Consider the following 11,865-nt stretch of genomic DNA (forward strand, 5'->3'; position numbering starts at 1 on the left):
AACAGCCCAATTTAAAAATAGGCTACAGAACTTAACAGAGTTGCCAAAAGATGAAATAGAAATGGCTGAGAAACACTTAAATGTGTAAGATCCTTACTCATCAGGAGAATGCAAGTCAAAACTATTTTGAGATTTCATCTTACAGCAGTCAAAAATAGCCAAGATCAACGTAACAACTGACAGCTCATACTGGCAAGGATGTGAGACAAGAGGGTCCACTGCTGGTAGGAGTGCAAAGAGGTTGGTTTGGGGTTAGGATTGTGTTGGAGTTGGGGATGAGGTTCAGGTTATGGTTTGATATGGCGTTGGATTTAGGGTTGTGGTTGGTGTTGGGCCCAGGGTTAGGTTCTGGGATGGTGTCAAGGTTGTAGTTGTGTTTGGGTCAGTGTTAGAGTTGGAACTGGGTTTGGAGATAGGGTTGGGGTTATAGTTGGGATCTAGTTTGGGAAAAAGTTAATGTCTGACTTAGGGTTTTACTGCTGTGAACTGATACCATGACCAAGGCAACTCTTATAAGGACAACATTTAATTGGGGCTGGCTTACAGGTTCATGGGTTCAGTCCATTATCAAGGCAGGAACATAGCAGCATCCAGGCAGGCAAGGTGCAGGAGGAGTTGAGAGTTCTATATCTTCATCTGAAGGCTGCTAGCAGAATCCTGATTTCCAGGCAGCTAGGATAAGGGTCTTAAAGCCCACACCCACAATGACACACCTACTCCAACAAGGCCACACCTACTCTAACAGGGCCACACCTTCTAATAGGGCCACTCCCTGGGCCGAGCATATATAAACCATCACAATGTCTTAGGGTTTCTATTTCTGTGAAGAGACACTATGACCACAACAACCCTTATAAAGGAAAACATTTAATTTGGGCTGGCTCACTGTTCAGAGGTTTAGTCCATTATCATCATAGCCTGAAGCATGGTGGTGTACAGGCAGACATAGTGCTAGAGAAGGAGCTGAGAGTTGTACATCCAGATCCTCAGGCAGGAGAGAGAGAGAGAGAGAGAGAGAGAGAGAGAGAGAGAGAGAGAGAGAGAGAGAGAGAGACTGGGCCTGGCTTGAGCATTTGAAACCTAAAAACCCAACCCCAGTGACATACTTCCTCCAACAAGCCACACCTATTCAAACAAGGACATACCTCCCTCAAGCCTATGGAAACCACTTTCATTCAAGCCACCATAGTCAGGATTGAGGCGGTGGGTAGAGGTAGGATTGCGTTTATGGTTGTGGTTGGGTTACAACTGCATTTGGGGCTGGGTTCAGTGTTGGGGTCAGGATCTGACTGGATGTAGGGTTGGCATGAAGTTGGGTTTGAGGTAGAGTTGGGGTTGGCATTTAGGCTGCAGTTGGTTTGTTGAGGGTTTGGGTTCCACTTTTGGTTAAGTGTGAGCTTGGTGTTAAAGTTGTGGTTTGGTTTGGTTTAAGGTCAGTGGTAGGGATGTTGGGGTTATTGTTGAGTTGGGGTTGATTTGGTTTTATGGTTAGGGCTGGACTTGCATTTGAGGTTGGGGCTGGGGCAGGATTGACACAGGCACTGGAGTTACTGATAGTGTTGAGTTCTGGACTGGGGTTGAGGTTGGAGTTAGGGTTGTTCGCGGGATCGGTGTTAGGTTTTGGTGTTACAGTTGGGTTATGGTTGAAGTTGGGATCGGTGTTGGATTTGGGTTTGGGGTTTGGCTGTAACTGTTTGGTGCTGCAGTTGACGTAGAGGTTGTGGTTTAGGGTTGGGTTGGGTTGGATTTGGCTATTGATTTAGGTCTAGGATCTGGGCTGGGTTTGGTGTTCAGCTCAGGGCTGGATTTGTGGTTGGGCTTGGTGTTACTATTGAGGTTAAAGTTGGAGTTGCGAGTGGGGTTCTGGTTGGGTTTTTGTATGTGTTTTGGTTTGTATGGTGAGACCGTGTCTCAAAATGAAAAGGAAAATAAATCTTTTAAAAGAAATCAATTCATTTATTAATTACATCTAACACAGTGCTTAACAGCTCTAGATTACCTAATTTTGCTCTCATTATTATTAAAGATAAAAATTATGTTTTCTCTCATATGGAGAGCATTTTAAAGGTAATTTACTGTACATGATTATTCCCTAAGTTAATCCTATCACTACTTCAAAACTAAAAATTGATACTGTGTGCTTAAAGGTTGAATACAGGGGCTGGAGAGATGGTTCAGAGGTTAAGAGCATTGGCTGCTCTTCCAGAGGTCTAGAGTTCAATTCCCAGCAACCACATGGTGGCTCATAACCATCTTTAAGGAGATCTGGTTCAGTCATCTGGTCTTCAGGCATATATGCAGGAGACTGCTGTATAAATAATAAATAAATACATAAATCTTTTAAAAAGAGTTGAATACATAAATTAGTTTTTTAAAGATTTATTTATTTATTTTATTTATATGAGTACACTGTAGCTGTCTTCAAACACACCAGAAGAGGGCATCAGATCCTATTACAAATGGTTGTGAGCCACTATGTGGTCGCTGAGAATTGAACTCAGGACCTCTGGAAGAGCAGTCAGTGCTCTTAACCACTGAGCCATCCTCTCTGGCCCACATAAATTATTTTATGAAGCATTTCATATTTAAATATATTTTTATAGTCTGATAAAAACCCACAAGATATAATTTTTCAAGTTTAGGATTTAGGATAGATGAAAGACTCTATTTCAAAGAGTAACAGTACCCAGTCTTGAAATTGGCCTCCACAACACCATCTTCCTCCCACAGTCTGACTGACAACAGTCAAGTTCTGTCTCCTTCCAGCCCTGACCTAGTTGGTCTATGTGTTGCCTATTTGCTGTATCTCTTTCATGGTGGCTCATTCCTTTAATCCCATCACTCAGGGCTCCAAGGCAGAAGGTATACCTCAAGTTTGAAGCCAGCCTGAGCTACAGGGTGAATTCCAGGTCAGCTCTGGGCTATAGAGATCTTACCTCTAAAAACAAATGGCAAAGCAATAAATAAATAACCCAGGTAGAAACCTCAACCATAGCTACAGATGCATGATTCTATGACTTTTAAAGTTAGATTATCTTAAGGATATAATTTCTAAATAAATTTGAATATGATGGTCTTAAAATTGAGAATTAACTTATTTCTCTTCTCTGAAGAATTTCCTTTGTAATGAGATTATTAGATGATTTCATAAGCAGTATTTCACAGGTTTGCAGTGAGAAGGGAGGACTGAGAAGATAAAGATCAAAGGTCGCAGAGGTTAAGCATGTTTCAGGCTTGAACATAGTTTATTGGCTGTTTTAATATTCTTGTTTGAACAATTTCTATTATCTTCAGTTTTCAAATTAAAATACAAATACATTGCTCACCTCTTTTCTTTTCCCTGTTCCCTCTAACCCTTCCCATGCAACACCCTTGCTCTCTCTCAAATTCATGGTCTCTGTTTCTTTCATCTCATTACAGACACACATACACAAACACACACTCAAGCTTGTGTGTGTCTGTTTATGTATATCTTGGTTGGGTAAGACTACTGGTTGCTTCCCTTCTTTGAAAGCTTGTATGGAGCCTTCTGGTACCATGAAAGCTAGTTCTCAGGGAGAAGGTTTTCTGGTTAGAACCTCTGGGTCCTCTGTCTAAAGTGCATGGTATCTTAGCAACAAGGATTTATCCTCAACCTCTGGATCGCAACCAAGAGCACCAGCAAAGCTTATTTGGGGAGTTTCTTGGATCTCTGGCCAACTGCACAAACAGCATCTCCTTGCCCAGTGCTGGGGTTTTTGTTAGATGGCTGTGAGAAAATGGCTCTTTTGCAGACTGTCTGGGCGCAGTTTTTTCAGTTGGGTCAACATTCTTAGCTTCCAGCCAGCAAGAGAAATAAATCAGGGTTGTTTGTTTGTTTGTTTTTTCGTGTCCCCTTAATCTTTCCTTTTTAAAAATCTGCCTCAAGAGGTTCCATTCAAACATCTGAGATTATTAAGGAATATATTTGTTTTGTGTTCATTCATTCTTTTTCTCTTTCTGCTGAAATAACCACGATACTCTCCTTATCAAATTTTTATTTATTTGTTCTCAATTTCATGTATATACAATGTGCTTTGATCATATCTTTGCACCTTGCCACCATGACACCTAGCCTCTCTTCTGGAAATCCAATCAATCTCCCCAGTAACAGGCAAGAACTGCTGTCTTAGTAACTATTCTATTGCTGGGAAGAGACGACATGACTAAGACAACTCATAAAACGAAGTGTCAATCGCGGGACTGCTTACAGTTTTAGTTAAGGGGGGGGGCAGGGAGGGCAGGCAGGCATGGCAATGGAGAAGTAGCTGAGAGCTTTACATCCTAATTGCCAGGCAACAATAAGGCTCGGGGAGGTGGGGCAGGGAAGGCAGGGAGAAGAGAGCTGCCTAGCGTGGGCTTTTTAAACCTCAAAGCCCACTCCCAGTGACATAACTCCTCCAAGGTCAAATCTCCAAATCCTCCCCAAACAGTTCCACTCCTTGGTGACTAAGCATTCAAAGAGATAAGCCTGGGGGGGGGGGGGGCATTCGCTTGTAAACACAAGTACTCACGGCTGTAATTACATGGAAGGAGCGTTTCCACCTTCCCAGCCCAAGTTTTGAATTAGGATCGGTTTCTAGAACTGCTTCGGGGAGAGTGAAAGCCAATCTCTTCCGAGCAGACTCTATCTTGCGTGTTCATTGCGACGACTAAATGTCATGATAAACGACCAACACAAAACTGGAGAATGAGAAAGTGATCTCAAGACCCTGCCTCCCCTCCTAAGCTGCTAAAAAGCTACCCCGCTGCGCAGGCGCCCCGGGCCGCTGGGCGAGAGGAGCCGGGAGGCTCCGCCCCCCTAAGGTGTCCGACGCGCCTGACGGCCTCGGCCTCCGCGACGTCAGGCCTCTCCTCGGCCAGCCCGGGTCCTCAGCCGTGTGAGGGCCCCGCCCCGCCCCCGCGCTGAGGCAGCCCCCAGCCCGGCGGACCACTTCACCGTCTCTACGCCGGTCTCTCAACGATGCCGCTCTACGAGGGCCTCGGGAGCGGCGGCGAGAAGACAGCGGTCGTGATCGACCTAGGAGAAGCCTTCACCAAGTGAGTGGTCACGGGCGGCGGTAGGCCCGAGGGAAGTGCGGGTGGTCCCGGATCGACAACGGTCTTGAGGCCCGCTGGGCACCCGGGACCTTCCCCCCCACGATCCCGCGAATACTCGTTCGCATCGATGCCTTAAGGCAAAGCTCAGTCCTTGTAGTGATGAGTGTGTTGTCAGGGAGACTCTCTTGGGCGATGCGAACCTTGAGGATCAGGTGGGCCGAGTGGGATCTGGATTCCCAGGGAAGCCCAGGAAGCTCTGGGAACGGTGTCCGCACCCCACCCTACCCCACGCCCGCCAAAGGTGATCAGGGGCCATCATTTTTAACATTTGACAGCGATGACCCCGATTGTGCTTACCTCTGGCTGGGTCAGATAGGAAAGCAACCATCAGATTGTAACGCTTGCTGACGCTTTCCATCGTAAAACATTTATGGGATGGAGCCCCGTTGGTTCTGGAAATAGATTGGTCCCCAGGAGTGTAGGAAATCAGCTATGGAGCCCGGGCACATGAAGACGGGAAACTTTATAGAGATGAGACAGGAAATTGTTGGTTACCTTATACTCTTAGACCCACATTTTGCACTTCAAAAAAGCAGTTTGTAAGCACTGGAATAATGATCCTCAAAGAGGCAGTAAAAGGTAGAGATGGCAAAACACAAATTCACAAACCTTGGAACATCTGCACAGTATGAGCGGTTGCTGGATGGTTTTGAGTTCTTCAGACCATCCATTTACGAGTCCTTGTATTGGATTCAACACAGAATTACATGACATATATGTATATATGAGGTGATGTTGTGTATGAAATACATATTAGGCTCCAGAAAGCTGACAGTGCCATCATATATACATATGTATATATGAGGTGAAGTTATATATGAAACAGATGTGTGGATTATTTTTACATATTTTTAGACACTTCCTAACCTGTAATAGATGTTAAGCCACTATTAAATAAATGGTCATAAGAACAGACTTAAAAATTGGTCCTTAGAAGCTACAGAATTGTATTAAACATAGTTCTTGATTATCCTCTCATTCTCTGACTCTCCCATATTCATATCTTACTTTTTAAAAAACATTAATGTGGCCGGGCATGGTGGCGCATGCCTTTAATCCCAGCACTCGGGAGGCAGAGGCAGGCGGATTTCTGAGTTCGAGGCCAGCCTGGTCTACAGAGTGAGTTCCAGGACAGCCAGGGCTATACAGAGAAACCCTGTCTTGGAAAACAAACAAACAAACAAAAAAAACATTAATGTGATAAGTAGAGATTACTACCTGAAAATAATCATTGTGGCTATACATTGAAAATATTATTATATAGGGATGTGATTGAAGACAGAAGTACATAAAAGTTTTCAAAGGCAGAACTTAAGCTACATCATTACACTGTGCCTTGAGGACTTTGAGGAGCACTGAATATAAGTAACATTGAAGTGAAAATGGAGAGAGATGCCTGGACACAGGGGAACAGTGCCCAGGAGGAAAAAAAAGTGTGATTTACAATATGGTCACTTTTGCAATCTTATTCCAGCACAAAAGAAATGTGGCACTGACTGCCAATTTTTCTTTTTCTTTTTTCTTTTTCTTTTCTTTTTTTTTTTTTTTTTTAAACAGTGTCCAATGTGGCCTAAGCTGCCTCCAAACTTCTAGTCCCAGTGCCTCTGCCCTCCTGAGTGCTGGCATTACACATGTGCCTACTGTGCTTGGCTTAAAGCAGAAGGAAAGAACCAAGACCCACAAGTTGTCTTCTCACCTCCCTATGTGCACGGTGTCATTCACATACCCATGCACATAGACACAAGAAATAAATACTAATAAAAACAGTGTCAGTGCATGTTCTAGTGTGAATGTAAGCTTGTTTGAGTTCACCATATAAGAAATGATTATAACTGTCAGATTCTCATAGTTGAAGAAGATAGTCTTGGGGCTGGAGAGCCAGCTCAGTGGTTAAGAGCACTCCTCAGAGAACCTGGGTTCAGTTCCCAGCACCCAGGTCAGATAGCTCACAGTTACCTCACAATTCCAGCTCCTAGGAATCTAATGACCTCTATGGTCACCAGGCATATATATATATATATACATACATACACACACAGGCACAACACTTATACACATAAAATGATTAAAGGAAAAAAAGTCTTAAATAACATGCTAGCAGTTACTTTATTATTAATTGTACTTAATATTAAAACTAACAATAGAATGAAGAGATTATTTATGTGCTGTGTAATGAGTGATATTTCTATCAGTGAGAGATCACATATATGATGTCATGGCTCTTCAGTATCACATGTGGGTTGTCAATGACCAGAGTTTCTTTATTCTGAATAATTGTAGTTCCTATTATTCCATGTTTAGATGCATTTAGGTGCACAACCACGTACCTTTTATATGTTTTTATATACTTAAGTATACAAACACCTTTGAGTTATCCTTACCTGCAGTATTTAGTATGGCAACATGTTCTAAAAATGTGTTGTCTAACAACAATCACAGGCATAGCTTTATGTAGCGGCCCACTGTGTTTCTAGGTTTATGTAAGTACACTCTTAGGATGCTGCAAAATAACTAAGCTACCCAACAATGCACTTCTCATAGCCTCTCATTGAGTGATACATGACGGTCAGAAGGAAGTCACATAGGTTGTAAGTCCAGGGTTGTAAAAATAAATGTCTTGTAAAAGTGGAGGAAAATGAAATCTGCCTTAAAACGAGACACTGGCTTATTTCAATATAAAAAATTTTATATGCTTTGTTTCTTCCTTTAACGTGTGATGTAAAATTATTAATAGATGTTATTTTTATATTTTTTTCTTTGATTCTTTAAGTGCATCAGAGATATTTCCAGATGTTTTTGTGGCCGTTGTTTCTTTGGCAGATATTTAGAAAAAAGGTTTTAAGTTGAGTATGTAATTTTCCACTTCTTTGCAGGTGTGGATTCGCAGGAGAAACTGGTCCACGATGTATAATTCCTAGTGTGATAAAAAGAGCTGGCATGTCTAAGGTATTTGTTTTTAAACAAATCAGAAAACTATGGACTGGCACGGTGGCTCAGTATGGAAAGGTGCTTTTTGAACAAGCCTGGCAGTTGATGTCTACATTCAGAACTCACACAAAGGTAGAAAGAGAGAACCACTTCCACAAAGTTGTCATCCTACCACCACCCAAGGGCTGTGACACATTCAATAGGACATGCATGCACGTATGCACATACACACTAATATTAATAAGTAATAAGATATGAAAATTAGAAAAATAAAGTAAGATATAATTTCATGAGTTTTTTTCTTAAGTCAACTTTATTGAGGCCTAGTCTTATGTGGCATGAATTTAATCATGATGTGCAGCAATCATATAATCCAGGAGATGAACTAAGGCTAGAATATTTGAGGAAGCCTTTGCTACCTTTTGTTTTCAAAGATTGTTTTTCTTTTTTTTCTTTCTTTCTTTCTTTTTTTTTTTTTAGATTTATTTTTACTTTGTGTTTTATCTGCACATACTCAAGTTCCCTCCAAACATGCAGTGCTCTTGGAAGCCAGAAGAAAGTGTCAGATACCCAGGAACTGCTGTTACAGCTGTGAGCTACTGTGTGCGTGCTGGGAACCAAGCCCGTCTGTAAGAACAGCCAGTGCTTGTACCTGTTCAGCCATCTCTCCAGCCCTCTTTAATACTTCTTAGGCAGTTCTGAGTTTTTATCATCAGTCCTGCCCAAATTATGAAGGAAGACAAAAATCTTATAAGCACTGTTCTGTGTACTTACTTGTAGACACACACTTCTATTTATACAATTCAAAATTACCTTCTCTTTATCCATTGCCAGTTCATTGAAATTCCTAATCGAAGAGATTACCCTTTGGGGGGGGTATTTGTTTTGTTTGGGGTTTTTTTGTTTTGTTTTGTTTTGTTTTTATGTTATTCGTGAGATAAAGTTTTGTATAACTCAGGTTGGCTTGATGATCGTAAACTTGGGTCTTCTGCCTGTTTTTAGGCATGCAGTACCACATCGAGTTTTATGTATTTATTCAATGTTGGGTTGAACCCAGGGCTTTCTGTATGCCATGCAAGTCCACCAGTCAGTTTTTAGTTTTTTATATTCTTAATATAAATTTCATTTATTATGAGGAAATATATTAGTAAATAAAAAGCACAAAATATTGTTAATATAAGAAATTTTAATTTTTTACAGCCGATCAAAGTTGTTCAGTATAATATCAATACAGAAGAATTATATTCTTACCTAAAGGAATTCATCCACATACTATATTTCAGGTAAGATGAAACTTTATTTCAGGGTTAGTTTTTCTCTAATACCAGTTATAGAATGCTTGGTTATTGCACCTGATACAAAAAAGAAAATTGAAGTTCATTGCCAGTTTTGTTTATCTTCCACCTTTGGGTGTTTTTTGTTGTTGTTGTTGTTGTTTTGTTTGTTTTTTGGTTTTTTGAGACAGGGTTTCTCTGGAACTCACTTTGTAGACCAGGCTGGCCTCGAACTCAGAATCCGCCTGCCTCTGCCTCCCGAGTGCTGGGATTAAAGGCGTGCACCTTTAAAAATAGTTTTAAAACTATTTTTAGGAATTTGTATGTGGGTGTGCATGTCTCTGGGTACCTGAGGTGTGTGAAGGTCAGAGGATGCATTGTGGACATCAGTTCTCCCCTTCTACACCGGTCCCATGGGTCAAACTCAGGCTTGGCTGTGACTGCCTTCACCCTAGAGCCATCTTGTCATCTTTGTCTGTAGCCTTTGGAAAAGCATATTTGATGATTAGAAAATTGAAAACTGTAAGAAAACATTGAAGGCAAATCAAGTGTCTGTTAATAAAAGGGATTGACAGTATGCAAATAAAAACTCAGTCGAGTTCGATCTATCAATAAAAAGATAGATAGATAGATAGATAGACAGACAGACAGATAGACAGAGTACTGGCTAGTTTTGTGTCAACTTGACACCGGCTGGAGTTATCACAGAAAGGAGCTTCAGTTGGGGAAATGCCTCCACGAGATCCAGCTGTCAGGCATTTTCTCATTAGTCATCAAGGAGGGAGGTCCCGTTGTGGGTGGTGCCATCTCTGCTCTAGGAGTCTTGGGTTTATAAGAGAGCAGGCTGAGCAAGCCAGGGGAGGCAAGCTCCCTCCATGGCCTCTGCATCAGCTCCTGCTTCCTGACCTGCTTGAGTTCCAGTCCTGACTTCCTTGGTGATGAACAGCAGTATGGAAATGTAAGCTGAATAAACCCTTTCCTCCCCAACTGCTTCTTGGTCATGATGTTTGTGCAGGAATAGAAACCCTGACTAAGACAGACAGACAGACAGATAGGATTGATAAGTAGATTGTAGGCTATCCATATGGTAAAGCATTTTACAGTTATTATTGGGGTCTGAGGCCTTTTGCTCAGTGGTAGAGCATTTTCTGATTAACTCTGAGATCTGTCCTAAGCAGCAAAATGGCGTGGGGGTTGTTCCATGTCCATGTATAGTGAATCAGAAAAATAAGATGTATTGAAAATGAAGAGCACACTAAAGAACAACTATAGAATGCATATTTATGCTTAAACATGTGCTTATGCATCCAGACGAATAAGAAAATAATCAAGATCATTTTTAGTACTTTCTGGGCAACAAATGGAGTAAACTCTTGTGGCTTCCAAGTTAATGTCTATTGTGACTGGAGTTTGTGAGCTTATACTTATTAATTTTGCAAATTCACAAAAGAAAACCTCTGTGTAGTGGCTAATAGTGGTAATGATAGTGGCTTTAGTTCCTGCTACAGCACTTGGCACAGTCTAAGAGCTCAGAAACATCATATTCCTGGAATGATAAAATAAAGACATATTTTTGTCATAAAGAGTCTTAACATATGAAAAACAGTTTATTCTTAAATTGTATTACTTACCCAAAAAGTACAGATCTTTGTTTTCTTTTAAAAACAAAACCGTCCTTTTCCAGGCATCTGTTGGTGAACCCCAGAGACCGCCGGGTTGTGGTTATCGAGTCGGTGCTATGTCCTTCCCACTTCAGAGAGACACTTACTCGCGTTCTTTTCAAATATTTTGAGGTACCTGTTTTTATTTGTGTGTGTATCAATGCTTGTGTGCACATGTGTGTGTGTATGTGTGTGTCAATATATATTATACATATATATACATGTATTTGTAGAGGCCAGTGGCCCAGTCTCTTTCTTAATCATTTGTCCACCCTATTTTTTCATTTATTTTTGACATTTTTGAAGCCCAAGTTAGTCTCAAACTTGCTGTATAGCTGAAGCTGACCTCAAACTTCTGATCTTGCTTTGCCCAAGCCTCCATCACCTGCACTGCTTTCAACAGTCTTCTAAGTGGAACGGCCCATTTGAGCTCATAACACTCAGTGGCCTTCTAGCTCAAAGTTCCAAAGTCCTTCCAGTCCATCACAGCTACTCCCCACAACCTGGTACCATCTGTCTTCCTCAGGTTTCTGTTGCTGTGATGAAACACCATTACCAAAAGCAACTGGGAAAGAAAGGGTTTATTATGCCTATACTTCCAGGTAACATTCCATCACTGAGGGAAGTTACTGCAGGAACCTTGGAAGTAGGAACTAATTCAGAAGCTGTGGAGAGATGCTACTTACTGGCTTGTTCTCATGACTTGCTCTTCCTGCTTTCTTAGAGAACCCAGGGTTGAGTCTCTTCCAATCCCATCAATCATTAATTAAGAAATGTTCTACAGAGCCCGGCGTGGTGGCGCACACCTTTAATCCCAGCACTCGGGAGGCAGAGGCAGGTGGATTTCTGAGTTTGAGGCCAGCCTGGTCTACAGAGTGAGTTCC

At 41.6% G+C, this 11,865-nt stretch overlaps 1 protein-coding gene across 1 annotated transcript in view; it reads left to right on the top strand.

Moving 5' to 3' along the window:
• Window positions 1-4,907: 4,907 nt before the first annotated feature.
• Actr10 (actin related protein 10) overlaps window positions 4,908-11,865 on the top strand; it is a 29,402-nt gene continuing 22,444 nt past the window's right edge. The window contains exons 1-4 of the mRNA XM_021201918.2: window positions 4,908-5,058; window positions 7,992-8,064; window positions 9,247-9,329; window positions 11,005-11,113. Coding sequence (XP_021057577.1) covers window positions 4,982-5,058; window positions 7,992-8,064; window positions 9,247-9,329; window positions 11,005-11,113 — 342 coding nt within the window. The 5' untranslated portion in view covers window positions 4,908-4,981. The remainder of the gene's footprint in view (window positions 5,059-7,991; window positions 8,065-9,246; window positions 9,330-11,004; window positions 11,114-11,865) is intronic.

The sequence above is a fragment of the Mus pahari genome, chromosome 7 (assembly GCF_900095145.1).
Source record: "Mus pahari chromosome 7, PAHARI_EIJ_v1.1, whole genome shotgun sequence".
In the NCBI taxonomy this organism is placed as follows: Eukaryota; Metazoa; Chordata; class Mammalia; order Rodentia; family Muridae; genus Mus; species Mus pahari.